At 38.7% G+C, this 16,747-nt stretch overlaps 2 protein-coding genes across 14 annotated transcripts in view; one reads left to right on the forward strand and one right to left on the reverse strand.

Annotated features, from left to right (window-relative positions):
- RASSF6 (Ras association domain family member 6) overlaps positions 1-2,795 on the forward strand; it is a 93,758-nt gene extending 90,963 nt beyond the window's left edge. For all 13 annotated transcript variants that reach the window (XM_040557061.1, XM_040557064.1, XM_040557055.1 and 10 more), the window contains one exon: positions 474-2,795. In XM_040557061.1, the coding sequence (XP_040412995.1) occupies positions 474-549 (76 nt within the window). In that variant the 3' untranslated portion in view covers positions 550-2,795. The remainder of the gene's footprint in view (positions 1-473) is intronic.
- A 2,244-nt stretch (positions 2,796-5,039) lies between these two features.
- LOC121069336 (alpha fetoprotein) lies at positions 5,040-16,062 on the reverse strand. The gene is given in 13 exon segments (XM_040555435.1): positions 5,040-5,309; positions 6,283-6,415; positions 7,066-7,226; positions 7,228-7,290; positions 8,076-8,214; positions 9,078-9,175; positions 10,131-10,263; positions 11,147-11,361; positions 11,951-12,080; positions 12,778-12,875; positions 13,793-13,940; positions 14,482-14,975; positions 15,663-16,062. Coding segments are annotated over 13 exon segments (1,989 nt in total). The 5' UTR covers positions 15,795-16,062; the 3' UTR covers positions 5,040-5,264.
- Between the last annotated feature and the right edge of the window lie 685 nt (positions 16,063-16,747).

Here is a 16,747-nt window from a genome sequence, read left to right on the forward strand (position 1 = left end):
TAGTTCTTCAGTTTCTACTTGCTGCTGTGTAGTTCTCTGGAATGTATAAATGCAGCAAATACTGCGGTACTCTTTAAGTGGTACAGCATTCACTTCAGATAGGTGTGTAACTCTTAATGTCTGTCTAGAACTGAATTTCCAAAAAATGGTATGAGTTCTTCTGACGGTAGCTCAAAATTCACAATGGGTATGGGTTGGAAATATACCAGTACTTCTAAACATATGAGACCAGAGGTCAAAAGTAATGCGAGTCTACCAGCTGTGGATCTGTTATCAAATGACCATCAAATCATTTTGAATCAAAATCGCTAGGGAATGAAAAGAAAAAAAATAGATAGCAATTGCCATTTTTTTATCAGAAATGCTTTCATTCCAACATTTTTCACCCGTTCAACTAGCATGTTAAAATTGGGGTTTAATTCTTGAAGCATTCTGTCAGTAAATGCATTCTTTCTCTCTCTCTCCCCCCCCAGATACCTTAAAGAGAAGCAATTGATAAGACAGCACCTTCAAAATCGAACTGTTAAAAAAACAGAGACTACTGTTTGATGTGCGTGGCGTATTGCGAATACCACCCACTGCTGTTGGCAAAGGAAAGTCTGTGTGCTTTCTTGAATGTGCCATGACTGAAGAAGACACAGAGCACACGGGTGTGCAGTGTTTCTTTAGACAATCATGCAACTGAAACTGCATATGCTCCAGTATGGCTCTGGAATACAAGTTGGGAACCACTCAAGATGCACTAAATTGTCCAAAAGGCAAATGCTGAATCTAACTTGAAACTTCAGATAGGGAAAAAATCCCATCCTGGAAAGCACAAGGCTTTACCACCTAGTAATTCCAAACCATTGCTGAGAGTCTAGTATATATGCAAAGTGTTGCAGTAACTAATCTGCTAATCATAACAAAAAAAAAAAAGAAAAAAATGAAAATAGTGAAAAATTAAAATGGCTTTCCTTCTATTACAGAAATGTTAAATTTTATTAGGAGGAAGCCGTTCAGTAGAGTTAAATGGCAAAAGGTATTTATGTATCCAAGATTGCAGCTAGGCATTTCACAGCTTACAAAAACACCTACACAAGAGAGACCTGATAGTCCCCTGGCTTCAGATTGGTAGATTCCTAACTCATAACCTTTGAGCACAAGTTTTAAAAATACAAAGAGAAGCTCTCCCAATTTATTGGTACTCAGCTCTTAAATGTATGGGTGAATGTATCTCTGGTGTCCATCTTAAGCTGCAGAGTAAGAACTCTCACTAAGTGCTGTGGTATCTGCTTGACTGGGTGCTGGAATGTACCCTAGCGTTTTTTTTTTGATGAGACAAATTATTCCATGTTATTTCCTGTGTTTTGGTTCAAAGATAGAAAGGAAAAGAGTTCAGTGAGAGAGGCTGAATGTCATAGCTATGATAGGCTGGGGTTGCATCTTTCTGCAGATGCAATCTGTGGACTGTCTGGTTGTTGCTCAAGCATACAGCAGTCACCTGTTGGTCCTGTCTGTTCGAGTCATGCTGAATGGTAAAGTTCAAATTGTAGAGGTGTAAATAAAATCCAATTTGTGCACAATTAAGTGCCTTCCTGTAGTAGTTTCTTTTCTTATGTGGTGTCTGTGTTTTACATCAGCAGTTCTGGGCTTATGCAGATAACAGCATAAACACTTGAGAGAATTGGTGTGCAGAATGTGTTGTCTAGAAATCATGTGGAATAAATCAAGAATGAAAAGCTGTACTCCCCTTGAGGTGATGTTACTTTGGATGATAAGTCAAAAATGAGATGTCAATTTGCTAATTAAGCTGTTGTGCTTGGGGCAGGTACTTACTTTAATGTACAATCTATTATAATCCTGCCCAGAAAAATGATCGAGAGGAGAAATAAAAATAATTCAGTAGTCAAGATGCATGGTATTAAGAGTTGCCCTAGTTGTGCCAAATGTCAGTTACCTGAAGCAACAGATGTATATACACAAATGTCACTGAAATTACCCAAGCAAACCATTCAAATATCGATTAGCCAAATTATAGGAGATAGGAAACTCACCATAAAACATCACAAGTTGGACTTGCAAGGTAAGCTCAAATTTCAATGACATCTAAACTAGTCCACAGTCAAGTATTGTTCTCATCCAAAACCAAGCAGATGTTGGCCGCTTGAACCGGAGTCATGCACTGAGGTGTTTTTGGTATATTTTGGCACCAGCTGGCCATACTGAGAACACTAGCAATGGTGCCAAAGTCAGCACAGAAGCAGACCTCTTGGTCTGGATTTCAGGCTTTGTTCTACCTAACTTACTCTAAGGAACAAGTCAGAAATCACATACAGAGCAATATTCAGGTAGCTCAAATTCATGGGCAGGGAAGTCTAGCCTGCACTCATGAAACTGGGGAGTGATGCAGACCCCTCTGCCTGCACTGCTGTACCTGCTCATCATTTTAATCAAAAAAAAAGTATTTAGGTTTTATGTAAATAGGCTATTTGTTAGGTGTTTCACTTGGTAAATGCTTGTAGTTTTATGAATGTAACTACTTGGTCTGAGATGTGAAAAAAATAAAATAGGATCAGTGCACTGACCATGCGGAAAAGTGTTTGCGAACAGATTCTCCAACCCTGTCTGTATGTACACAGTTCCTAAATGGAACCATTTTTGCAGTCATCTGGTGTTAAATACTATGATCCCATTGGGTTGCTTGTATTGCTGAATTGGGACTAAAAGATACTGGAAAAATAACAATGGAACCTAGCACAGATTACCTGTAAATTATTGGATTTTAAGCACTAGTAAAATAAAGCTGTTACATTTGAAGTGGGTGTGAGTTTTGTGAATACTGTGTCCATTTTAATGAATTGTTTCTGACAACACAGACAAGAACAGCAGAAGAATTTATTCCAAGCAATACTGGATATTCAAGGTAACAGCATGAGAAACAGATGATGGAGGAAATATGCGTGTGGTTTTATGTTTAATTCGGGGTCTAAGACATTATCAAAAAGGACAATAGAATAAAAATTTGATGTGATTTTAGTACTACTAAGCTATCCAGTGAGAAAAATCCTAAGTCATCACTGGATCTAAGTCAGTGAATAAGTCCAGTCCTTGAGGAGGAAAACAAAACCACCCAAAGCCTCCCCCCCCCCCCCAAATTCCAGAACTGATCTTTATCAGAACATTAACTCCTGAGAAAACTACACTAAGAGAAACTTCAGATGGTTGTCTATATCTATTTTTTTGTTGTCTTTTGTTTCCTTTTTTTTTTTCTGACTGAAGACATCACTGGCACTTGGATTGTCTGTGTTAAGTGTGTCTCTTTCCTTTGGAGCTTCCAACTTTTCTCAGAATGTCAGTTATATTTGTTCTCCTTAGTGGGTGCTGATGACTGGCTTTTCTTTGTCCCAGGACCTGCATTTTTCGATGTATTTTTCAAGTTCTTGCAGTCTTTCTTATTAAACTACACAACTCCAGTCTATTCTGGCTTTCTTTTTCCATTCTTTCCAGATCTTGACTGCTAACCATTATTTTCTTTACAGTGAAATTCTGTCTACAAGTGAGAGACCCAAGACTTGTTCTAATACTCCAGCAAAGTCCTTATCAAAGGTGAGGAAAGCAGAAATACAATGTGTATGTTATGTATCTTATTTGTCTGTTCTATCTGTTGTTATTGTTTATGCTCCTACTGTGCAAGCACAACATTAGACAACATTAGACTTCAGTTAGCAGCAAGATATCAGTGTCTCTTGGTCAGCTTGTGATTTGTTGTTAACTGCATTGTTATCCATGCAAATCCCTAACGTGTATTTCACCTGTTCTGTGCTATTCTGTGCTAGTGTGGTTGCTTAATCATACTTTTGTCACGGTAAATTTGTCCTCATAGAACATAACTGTTATTTTTCTAGGCTATTGCTGTAATTTGCCAAGATGATTTTGACATGAAAAACACTGCAAAGGGATTTGCAACTCTCTCTGTACACCCTGTTGTCAGACACAAATTAAACGATTAGTTTTTCCTTTTTTGTCATTAAGGAAAATATGCCTAGAGTATATATAGGATGGATTCTGATGGGACATCATTTGGTCAATCTCTGCACTTTAGGTTTGCATTTTAAAAAAGATTTGTTTGGTGAATGTTTCTTTATCTTACTAATCTTTTCCGATGCTCATTGGGTAACTACTTCTAATTCTTTTGTTCACGAAAAGGATCTGCTATATGGTAATCTCTTGCTTCAAGACCAAGGCTTCCAGAAAAATTTCTTTCTTTTAATACTGTTTTGACATTGGATTTTAACATGCTCTCTTATTTCTTTTTAAGCAAAAGGAAAGTAAAAACTCAAATGCTGTTTGAGTGTAAAATCACCTCAAACGCAAATTTTTCATTCTTCCAGTGCTTTCTCTAAGTACTTGTCTGCTGACCAAGTTTCAGCATTTCATGTTCTTTTTCCATGACTTTTTGCTCATCTGTCCTCTTCCTTTCTGTTTGAGATGCCCAAGATAATATTTTTGTGCTTAAAAGCAATTTTACAACTCCCATACAGCAGTGTTAATGAATGAATGTGTTGTATTTCAAAGACATTGCTTTTAAAATGCCAAAACAATTATTTTGTGGTTCACAGACAGTTTAAAAACGGTTACAGATTTTCTCAAACTTTTGTCTTTATGCTGTGTAAGATTTGAAACCTTGTCTTTTTTTTCCTGTTACTATTTCATACAAGAAAAATAGTATCCTTTAGCGTAGGATGATGGTGTAATTTAAAACCTCAATTTCCATCCAGTTAACTTTTAGTAAATTTCTTTAACATGACGCTTCTTTTTAGACTTAAAGTAGTTTTAATTTACTTGTTTTGGTTTTACATAACCTTGATTATTTTGAATCAAAGTGTATGAGCCAGATATGAAGTTTAAAGAGGAATTTCTCCCCCATCTGAATAAAATTTATATACTTACTACTTATTTTCACTTAAGCTGAGCTCTGCAGGCGGATGAGATTTACAGTTTTATATCTCATCATATTCTTTCTGAAATTTGATATTTTACTTGAGGCACCCTTTTTCTTGTTCACTGTGGAAAATCAAACAGTGGCAGAACTGTAGCAGGTCTAAGTTATCATGACTTTGTTAGGTTTGTGAGTAAAGAGCCACAACATGGTATTCTCCACTATAACTACTCCTATGTTCCTGTTTATACCTCATGAATATTTAGAAAAGATATGCTCACGGTTAAATTTGTGTGACTCCATAACCTTCAGCAAATACCTTCCAATATGCTTTGTGAGCTCTTTATGCTGACAACATTTTTTCACTTCTTTTTATAAGTTCCGGACCCTGAAAAAAAAAAGCAAAACTTCTATTAGCAACAAAATTGGGAAGGTAATGTACTTGTGAACAAGTTACATGTGTACAACAGCAGGAAGTCAATTCATTAATGTTTTATAACCTCTGCAAGTTGTGTACAAACACTGTATATACAGTGTGTATATACATATGACACTGTTTAATATACATTTTGTTTTTACTCTTCAGCTCAGGTTGCCTTAGATCGTTTGGCATTTGTTAGAAAAATACTGAAATACAGCTTTATTAGGTAGAAGGATGATTCTTTGTGGGTGGACATAAAGGTGGAAACTTTCAACATAAGTAAGATTTTTCTGTACTTGATCATTTGAAGCAAAGTAATGCAAAGACTTAGAAAAGAAGGAGTAAGGCTCAAGGGTTGTGGGAAACATGTTAAATTTCAGTTTATCTTAAGAAATATATCAGAGAGATGAGAAGGAAAAGCAGGTTTACTGAAAGGTAGAGAGAAACCAAAGTAGCTCTGAGTTACGAAGGTCAATAAGCTAAAATAACATAGGAAAGACAAGAGAAAAGCAGAAATAGGGCAAATAAATACAGAAAATGTTTTGACCTAAAGTTTGGAATATTTTTCCCTCCCTATTGCAAAGAAACTTTTAAAAGGAAATTCAGTTAAGTACTGTTAGCAAGGGGAAGAACTTTGCATATATCCTTCGACAGTGCCAAGTCCCAGTGATTCCCCAGTAGCAATAGATGTAGCTGAGTTCTGTGTCTATAAATTGCTACACAGAAACACAAGGATAACTAGATATGTTCTCTAGCAGTCGTTCACAGCTAAACTGACATGCCTATCTACCTGTGCAGGCAATAAAGGTGGTCTTTGGAAATAGAACCAAAGGAATTCTGGTTAGTCAGGCTTTGCTTTTGTTGCTTAATGGAGAAATTTACACTCTTGTGCATATTTTCATTTCGAATGAGAATATAAAGGTGAAAACAGAAACAATACCTCTTTCTCAAAACATGCTTCATGGTTTTCTTCTTTGCAGCACTGTTCCCTCATGGCAGTAAAAGCCGCAGTGACGGAGGTCAGCTGTTCCTGTGTGATCTGGGGCTTGTATTTGATGAGGTTGATGAGCATTCTGCAAGAAAAGCAAAGCAAGCACTGTGAACCTGGAAGGGTAGGCACACGGATTAGGACCACTTCTCAAACACTACTCCTGCAAAATCTTGTCTTTCTTATTGCCCACTTGCTTTCTATAGCTTTTTCTTTTTCTTTTTTTTTTTTTTTTTTCCACTACTCGGGTAGGTATTTGCAGTGGGGAGTCAATATGTGCCTCATTCTCCTGTGGAAAAAAAAAGTGGCAATGCTCATTTTTGGATGTGTTCCACCGTGAATGCCTATGAATACATACAGTTGGTTTGTGTTGTGTACCATTCCAGAGGGTCCAAGGCAGTATGGGATTGCCATAGCGCAAGCTGAGCTCAAAGAGCTTTTTTTTTTTTTTATGTTTTTACACTGTGTCTTGTGCAGCTCCTGTAAAGGATGGTGCAAGGAACTAATTTTAGGCACCTGTTGCTTCCATTCTGGTGGTGTATACACCAGTGCAGATTCCCACCTCTGAAAATGACTTTCTTCTAATCAAAGGCAGGTAAATATAGGTTGAACTAGAGAGCAAAAGAAACCACAATAAACACGAGAGGAAAGCAAATCAGTTTGGAAAACATGTTGGTGAGCATTGCCAGGATGAGAGTAAGAAACAGGGGGAACAGTAAAACAGGCATGTCTTACTCCTGCTTCTTGTGCTGTAACTTTTCTTCTTCTGTCGTACACAAGTCTTCGTGGAAAGTGAACAGACCAGGAGTCAATGATAAGGGCACATAATTCTCATCAATTTCTAGTTTCCCCATGCATGGCCTCCTAAGAGCGTAGGAGCTACTACAGCAGTGGCAAAACACCAGGGTTTATTGGGTTGGTTAGGTGTCTTCTACATATTTCTCCAAGCACAAGATCCAGCTTTACCAAAAGAGGTGAAAAAAAAACAATCTCATGTTATTGCTTGATTTTCTATTTCCCCTGAAAGATGCAGCTCTTAGTAAAGTTGTAAATAATAACCAAGAATTTAATTAAGCTTTGTCTATAAGATAAGTTTATTTTTCTACTGAATGCTGGCTTTTGTTAGTGCAAAAATGGTTCAGATTTATCAGAATATATATATGCAGTTTTAGAGACTGTTCTTTGTGCATAGATATTATGTGATTTCTTCATAAAATGGTGCTTCCTTTTGATTGTATTGATCAGCAGGTTTTGTGGGTATGTTCTACTGTTCTCGTAAACATAATGTTTCACAAATGATGGCTGGGTACAGGCTGAAGCTTACATGTTTTGACTTATGGGCTTGGAGAACTCTGTGGAAGAGCTGCACAAAATGTATCGCTTTCACAGAGCAGTATGGCTTCAGGCATCTAGAAAGGATGATCCCTCTAGAAAAACCATCTCTCAGATGAGATCATTAGCTTCAGAAAGAACAGGGTCAGGTTGCCTGTACTGCATAACTGTTAAGTGCCTAGCACTGGCATGACAATTTCCTGATTCTCACAGAGCATCATTCAAGCATTAACTTCAATGACACTGCATTATGCTTACTTCAGGTGTGTACGTGGTAGTACATCTTCAGTGCAGCTCAGTAGTTGAGTCAACATTTTGCTCATTTACTGGTACTCTAAGTTCTTGGACCCTGCTAGTAGCAGGAATTGTCACAGAAAAAGTAAGACAAAGATGAGGGGGAAAAAATTACTCACGTTTTCTTCAGCACAAGGCAATAGCTTGTCCTGGCTTAACTGGCAGCATTTGGAGCCAATTGTAGTCATTTGTTTGGTGAATTTTATTAGCTCTGCAGATGTTAGCTGAGGCATCTTCTTGGTGAAGCTCATGAGAAGCCTGAAATGATAATTGATTTGATATTGGTGCTTTTGTTCCACTAGGCAGCAGTGAGCAAGCCACTGCCTTCACATATGTAAAGCTCCAGCCAAACCCCACAGAAGAACATTCATTCATACAAGGGCAGCACGGAGGCATAGCAACTGTTAAAACAGGCAGAAGTAGCATACCAGATTTATTGGAAACCTGGAACTCCTAAGGTCTTTTAAAGATCAGACATGCCCAGGAGTACAAAAAGCCTACTCTATCTCCCCAGAGTAAGACAGCAAAAGCCTAACTTTAAGTATGCAAGCAGTTTACAGATTTCATTGAGATTGCTTACATACTTCGTTAGGCATGTGCTCATTAACCTTGCAAATCAGGGCCAGAGTTCCTCCAAGAGGCTTGTGCCTGCATGTTGCATTTAAGCGTAGCATACATTTAATCTACTCAGGTTTTGTTCTGTCTAGTGTAGTTAAATCTTGTTACAATTGTTAATATTTACATCTGCTGCAGGAGATAGAGCAAAGTCTTTTGCAAAAGATGCAGCAACTGCCTTTTGGCCAAAATTACGACTCTTAAGTTGGAGCTCATAGCTCAAAATGCAACTATAAAGCAAAAAAAATCATAGGAAAACATAGGTGAGAGATAGAACAAATTGTCATTTCACTGCCTCAGGAGTTTGGATAAGGACAGAACCCATAAGAAGCAAGAACACTGTCTTGGAAAAGAAAAAATAATCTTAAAAGTAATTAACGTATTGGACCAAACATTCTAGTGGTGTCATTTAGCCTAGCTTTTTTGCCATACATGGATTTACTCTGGCCCGAGTTGTGCCAGCTGGTACGGGAATAATATAAGCATAAAATAAAAACAAGGAATACTCGTTTTGGAAATAGTAGTCTCCTTTTTCCTTGTAAATGTCACAGCTTGTTTTCATCACACTTTCCGTTTCATAAATGTGTTTCTTCAGCTCTTCTTCCTGAGGAAAAGAAATTAGTTTAAGGAGTCACTTTTCAGGGGGAATGCAGAATGCCCTACTGCCTGCTGATGAGGTCTTGATATCCAAGGCTGCCCCTCGCCTGATACATACCACCGATTTAATTTCATGAGAAGTCTTTATCTGTCTAAAACCTCTAAACTGCCTGAATGTGACTAACGTCCAATTGAAACATCTTCATTTAATTTTGTATAATGGACGGAAGGCTAGGTCTGAAACTCAGGGTGGCTCCAAACTTCAGACAAGTACAATGCTAAATGTCTGTATCTGAGACAATAACCACAAGCGTCTTTCACATTTGCAAGAGGGCAACTGGCACTGCAAGGGTGCCTAAAAGAGTAGGTAGTGGCTCACAGAAATGCCAGCTCCACCCATCTCCCCAGCATGTCTGTCTATTTCTGATAAATTACTGGCGTACCACTGTAGCACCAATGCAGTCTCTTACAAAACATCTGCAGGGAGAGGAGGTTGGGTACCTCTGAGCTGATGTTTGCAACAAGAGAGGTTGGTTCTTGTCCTGTCCACAGAAAAAAAGTCGTCTTGACCCAGAGGGCCTGAAGTCTTTCTCACCTACCAGCTCTTTTGATTTCCAGCCTTCTCCCCAGTGTGAGGTTAATACCAGGGAGGAAAGCAGAGGGCTGCCTGAGGAACCCAGTCCCTCCAGGTGCTGCTGCAGGGGTGCGTCCTGCTCCCACTCTCTGCAATGCCGTGTTCATTTCCCCAGCAACCCTCGTCTGCCTCCAGTAACTGAAGGCTGTGATGGCTCTGTTGATGCTTTTCTGTACAGCAATCATTTGGGACTCACAATTTTGGTTACAGGAACTGTGGGTACTTGCTCTATACCTGGAGTAGGGATAGTCACAATTTAGCCAGAACCAGTCCTATGGTCATGTGCCTGTAACCATCAACATATTGTGTGAAGCATGATGGCACCCACCCCTCTGCTGCAGCAGTCTTGTGGAGAACCAGTTTTGCAGCACTCATCCAGTAGGTCCTCATATCCTTTACCGATTCTTAAAAGCATTTGAGCAGAAAATTCAGGGTGTCTTCTGGAATATTCATAGAGAAACCTGCAATATGCAGAGTATGTATGTAGCGGATATTAGAAATAAAACAAAACTGCCCTCAAGAGATCAGGGATGGTAAGGACAGCAGGGTGCTTTTGGGATGGTCTCATCTGACCTTGCATGTAACGGGGAGAATTTCACAGAATCACAGGCTGGGATTCAACTAAAACAAAACCTGACTGACTGAGCACAGCATTGCCTGAGCAAGTCCTGTGCATGTAACGCTCCCAGTTTAGTGCCAGCTTGAGTCAAGTGTAGCTTACAACTTTGTATGGTTTGTATTTTTGTTTTTCTTTAAATCCTATCTAAATGATAATGAAATAATTTCCAGTAACAAAGCCATTTATCAATGAGAGAGAAAAAAAAATAACTCTACTAAAAGCAGTCACCTCACCTGGAGTAGTTGTGCTTAATCTATTTCTTGGGGACTTTATACTGTTTCTGTTGCAGCCATTTTTTGCCCAAGTTTAATACTAATAGGATCGGGCATCATCACACAAAGGAACATGGCTGGAACAGAAATAGATGAAACCTGTTTGGATCAAGACATGAGCCTGATTTAGATAAATGTTTTTTAATTCTCATTTAAGAGTGGATCAAAGCTATATTTTGACTCTGAGATCAGAACTGATAGTGCCTAATTTTCACATGCTTTTCTTCAGTTTTCTCTGAAATAACCATTGTGCCCTGTTCAGCATTTGTTCCCATTCCATATCCTCCAGGTTTGAGTGGTATTTTACTCAGATAAACTTGTACGGTACCGCATGCCCACATGCTCACAGAGCAGACATCTGAGACTAATAAGCTGAACTTTAACTTTCAAACTGGCTCCTTTAGACCCAAGTAGCAAAACAGCAAAATTGAAGAGTAGAGGAAGATGTGTTACCTGGCTAAGTGGGTATCTTTTTCCTGAGCAAAGCGTTCACATGTTCCTTTGTCTTCTATAAACTCCCTGACATGGGGGGACAAGTTTGCAGGTTTGTCGTCATTTTCTGCATTAATTATGCATTCACTTCTTTGTAACAGTGGCTTTTCACAGCACTTTTTAATTTTACTTGATATGATGTCTTGGTTGGTGCAGACATAGTGTAGAATCTCTTCCTGAAAGGTAAAGAAAGAAAGGAAAGAAATGTTATCACATTTTGGTCTCTATTTTTTGATCAGTATTCTTATCTCTGTTTTACAGACAGAGAAGGCGAAACCCAAAGAAAGGAGGTGGCTGGCCAATGCTGTGCAACAGTCACCTAGCAGAACAAGGAAGACTGAAGTCCTCTTGCTCTATTTGCTGAAGCTTCTTGCTTGCCATTTGATAGGTGCTAGGTAACTACCTAAACAGAGAAGTTAACTCTCTAGCTAGACGGCACAGACAAGTAGTGAGATAAGCGGATTTGGTTGTTAGAAGAAAAGAAAGAACAGAGGACAGGCAGATATTATGTTTTGCTGAAAGTTGCGTGGAAAATATATGGCACTGAAGCAGTGTTAGGACATTTTAGTCACAAAGTGGTTCTCTCTGCCCTTTTGGATGATTTGATGCTGAAAAAAGTCAAATGGGAGAGTCAAGCAGATTTTTAGACTGAAGAAACAAACTCCAGGTTTGTCAAGCAACCACAACCTCACATGAGGAAAAAAATGAAAACAAGAAAAAAGGCATTTAATTTTTCCAACCATATAAAAATTAAATGAATTTTACCCTATCATGCATACACTCCAGCATATCTCCACGACAGCAGTCCTTGTGCATGTTAGCAATATCCATCACAAGTTTGCTAACAGTAACAAAATCAGCTTTAGGAAATTTCTGGCTTATCTGAGCAAGTTTCCTGGAATGAAAAACAATACATACTGCTTATATTAACAATGCGAGACTGAGAGTTCGCACCATTTTCCTGTAGAGGGCGTTATGCAAACTGGTCAGAAACGGTCGGCTCCTGCTCCCGCTGAAGGTGACAAAAAAAAAAAAAAAAAATGTCCCTTGAAGCCGGTAGCTGAGGTACTTGAAGTTATCTGAGGATGCTGGGTGAAATTCAGTGTGAGATAACAAAGACGTGGTAGGTGAACATAAAATTACAGGAATAACCTTATGATTTTAGAGCTGGGCTGTACTGCGCTCACGATCACCCTTTCATCACAAAGAGCTTGGTTCATTTCAAACTTTGTTTTTCAATTTTTGAAAGCTACTGGCAGCTTTTAGGGAAACAGTGATTACTGTCATGCATAAATTTGTATTCTTAAACTGTATGCCTTGTTAGATGCCACTAGTGAGCTGCAAACAAAAATGATGTGGCCAGTATTCAGGGTCATTGTACTGTGTGCAGGTGTGGATCCACTTTTAAGCTAGCATGTGACATCCATGCTTTATTTTAATATATGCGTGCCAAATGGAGCTTACAGAAGCAGTCGGGAAGGATTGCAATGAGTGTCTGTAGCAAAGCGTTGCATCTTGGTGATGAATTTGGCTGTTCTGTAGCCAAAGCAAACAAACCCAAGCCTTGTTTGGCAAGCAGGGGGAAGACTTACAGAGCCTTTATGGTCCTTTCTCCAAACTTCTTCAGAATTCCACATGTGTGTTCCTGCCTCAGGCCATCTTCTCTGACTGGCTTCACTACCTTTGGCGCCTGGTAGGAAGAAGTTAAAGGCCATGAAAACAGAACAAAAGACAAGACAATGCTTTAGGGTAAAACTACTGACAACTTTTTTTTTCTTTTTCTTTTTTTTTTTTTTTTAGGAGGGATTTTTAAATAGTGAAAGAAAGACTTTTACTGTCCAAGCTACAATCTGAACTAAGTGTTGTGCCTGCTATTTACTCATCAGCATGTATTAAATAAGTGTTCTGTGAAAGGAAACTAGAACCTGTCTAGACAATAGCTTACTATTTTTAGGGTGGGGAAGAAATCTTCACCTGGAAGCTACAGGACTGCCTTTGTGTTACTGTTAGCTAATGTTAGTTGTTATTTGTTAGTGGTATTAGCTGCCATCTCTTGCAGCCCAGCCAAAGTGTAAGAAAGGCATATTCAGCAAGGGCAGGTTCCCCATGCTTATTTTCCACTGTTACAGGTAAGTTGCTGTGAATTTCTGACTATAGTTACATGTGGGGCATACCTCTACAGTGCAAACACTTGGCCAAGCAGGTGATGCACTATCGTTATGGGGCTATAAACAGGGGAAAAAAAAAAAAAAACACCACACCACAGATTTCTGCACTCTGCATACTACCACTTCCTCTCTCCAGGCATCCTTACAACAAACACTGTGTACATAGAGTCAGAATTGATACCATGGCAGGTGTGGGGACTGCCCTTGGCTCCATATACATCTACCCAACATCCCAAATCAGGTATTATCGTTTAAAAAATTAAACTATAATTTCAGAGAGCATTTAAGTCTGATTTCAGCCCATCCTTAACAAGGTGAATTCTAACATCAGATGCAGATGCTGAAAAAGAAACAGACAATGGCCCTGCTTCAGCATTTGTTTAGCTATGGGAAAGCCACTGCTCACACGTTATTAAACTAAACCCCTGCAACGTAATACCTGTCTCCGAAAGCATTCCTCCAGGTTATGAATGGGGTTTTCGGCACTTCTACAGCAGTCCTTCATCATCTCATCATAATGGATAGCAACAGAAAGGATTGTTGGGGCATAGAGGAAAGGATGCCTTCTGGAAACCTCGTAGATGAAACTAAAACGAGAGCAATGTCTTTACTTTCAGAATAAGCCCCCACATACAGGGGACTGCAGTGTTATTGTAGCATCTGCCAGTACATTAAAATAATAGCTACTAAAAGTGACTGTTTTCCTGTCAAACTATAAGCTGTATAGTGCAGTGTTTATCCTGGAAAAAGTCTGATGGGGCTAGCATTTTCCTAGAAATGAAGGGCTCAAACCCTATTGTCCTGGCCTAGAGGTCGCAAAACATCTGCTTGCCTTTTTAGGACTGAAGGGAGGTCCTTGGTTTCCAGATGAGTCCTCTGCATAAACTGCAATGAAATAGGTCAGATTGTTTATCATTTGGACCTATATTCAAAGCAGGAGGTGGCAGATCAGGGTTCACATAAGGACAATCAGAGCTGGCTGAATTATACAAATGTTTCTCATTAAGAAGGAAAAGAGGATAGCATTACCGAGAGTCTCATATTGAACTTTTGTTTGGTACTGCATTTGTGGTCTCTAGGCTTGTTATTATCATATCCAGGCAACGAATCTATGATTTATTTACTTACTATCCTGTTAACGAATGTTGATTCTGTGAATAATTTTTGCAGGCAGCTTCAGCATTTGGCCTTTCAAAAGGAGAAATGAATGCTCTTGATGAATTTTTAAGGGAGAGGAAGCAATCATTTCTTTCAGGGTCCTTTTTAGCACAGCAGTCAGTAAACCTGGGAAGATTTTCCTCCTGGCATATCGTATCGAGGAAAATCTTGTCCTGTGAAAAATTAAAAAAAGGTGATGCATGTGAGCATTCCATTTTACTCTTGTGAGCTTTCTGGGGAGACTTGTTAACCCAACAAGCCCTCACTTGCATAAATGTATAGTTTCTCTCTTTTTCTTTCCTCCTGCTTTGACTGCAATGAATGTCAGACTGACCTCTAAAACATAAATGATATGTCATTCTCTGATAGCTACTATTATGCCAAGATAGACTTTGAAGTGAAATGGTTTTGGAACACACTGTCCAGCTTTCACTGAACTTAAACCAACATTCAGACCCTTGTTTCTTGATCACATTTGAGATGATAGTTCAGATTTGTATAGTGTTGTTTCTAACATAGCAGGATCTATTCTTTTCTAATTAAAGTCAGCTTTGTACAATGATGAGTCTCTTGTTTCTTGTTCATAAAATAGCAATGCTCAGGTTCAGCTGTTAGTCATGTATCAGCTGGGAACTGTTTTTATTCAGGGTTTGCTTCAGACCCAAGTTTAACAAATAGAAATGTGTCATAACACAGATGGATATTCTTGTTTTGTGATTCAGTCTGCCAGCTCCAAAAGTGGGTTGGAGCAGACACCATCAAAAACTAGCAGTGTGAGTTAATGGAGTGGAACAAACATCTATAAGCATCATATTTGCTGGAAACATCTAATTAGGCTCTACTGATTTTTTTTTTACAGCAGCCATAAAAGCACAACTTTCCAAACGTCTTTTAGAAAGATAGAGATGAAGTAATTAAAAAGTTACTGTGATATATGGGGGGGGTGGAACTTTGTTTTCCTCCATTCATCTTGAGATGCCTTATAGGTGAGAGCATGGAGAGGGAAAAACGTCGGTAAAAGCAAATCTATACACAAAGAAGTCACATCTCCTAATAACGTGTTCCTTTTTGGAAGAAATACGTACCAGTACTCTGAAATTATAAGTCACTTTTGAAGGTCTGTGCCATATTAGAAGAATGGACATGCTTACCAAAGGCTTCAGACAATCTGGGTTGTCTCCATCTGCAGCAGCGCACCTTTTGGCAAGGTCCGTTACAGCTTCAGCCATTTTAACTGCTTTGGTGAATGTGCTTCCTTGCACATACTGAGCAAACATGATCATGGCACTACAAGAACACAGAGTGATAAAGATGTTGCTGCCTACCTAAAAACTCCACATTACTTTTAGTGTGAGACAGTAAGATGATCATATTCTATGATTTCTGTCATCACAGACTGAGTTTGCATGGGCTGGTGGAAGAGGTGAGTGTTTGACTCACAGTATGTGTTCATTTGCAAATGACACAAAATACCACAGGGATGTTCATTGGCAGCAAATTTGCAAGTAGACTCTTTATCTGGACAACTTACATGGCTTTAAAATTATTCTCCTGCAGCTGAGAAAAACGCTGGCCAATGCTGTTTTTTTCCTCTGAAAAACAAGATAATTGGTCTTTGAATAAAAAAAAATGTTAAGTGAATTCTTCAAATGCTTTTTTTTAATATATATATATATATATACACTGGAGTTTCAGAAAAACATAATTCAGTGGCTGAGGTAGTCTGAGGTAGTAGCACTAGGTTTGGAAGGCATAAGCTCATATTACCTATTCAACTTATGTATGATGTGAATTTGTTTTTGAACTACAGGGCCAATATAGTTCCCCTGCCTCATTCAAGTGTTGTGGGGGAAATATGCTGAAACCTAGAAGGTGTTCAGCTACTTAGATGATGCAAGTCACATGATTACACTCCTTAGAAAATACCTTTTAGCTTTATTTTAGCTATTTAAGGGTGTACTTGACAACTGTTTCGCTGCAGATAAAGGCTTCTCTATGTAGAAAGCATGGAATAAATTGAGGGCTACATTGGTAGGCAAAGCTCCACAAAAATTCACACAGCCACATCCTTCTGTACAAGCTCTGCACATGGCCCAGTGGAAAACAAGTGTGCTCAATCTACCTGAAGATTATGTGCAAATGTTTTTCTTTTGTCAGTGGATTATTTATTAATGGCGAAACCTAAACCCAATAATTTCTTGAGTTCCTCGTTCATTAGAGAATATTTTCAGAGATT

Source organism: Cygnus olor, chromosome 4 (assembly GCF_009769625.2).
Source record: "Cygnus olor isolate bCygOlo1 chromosome 4, bCygOlo1.pri.v2, whole genome shotgun sequence".
NCBI lineage: Eukaryota > Metazoa > Chordata > Aves > Anseriformes > Anatidae > Cygnus > Cygnus olor.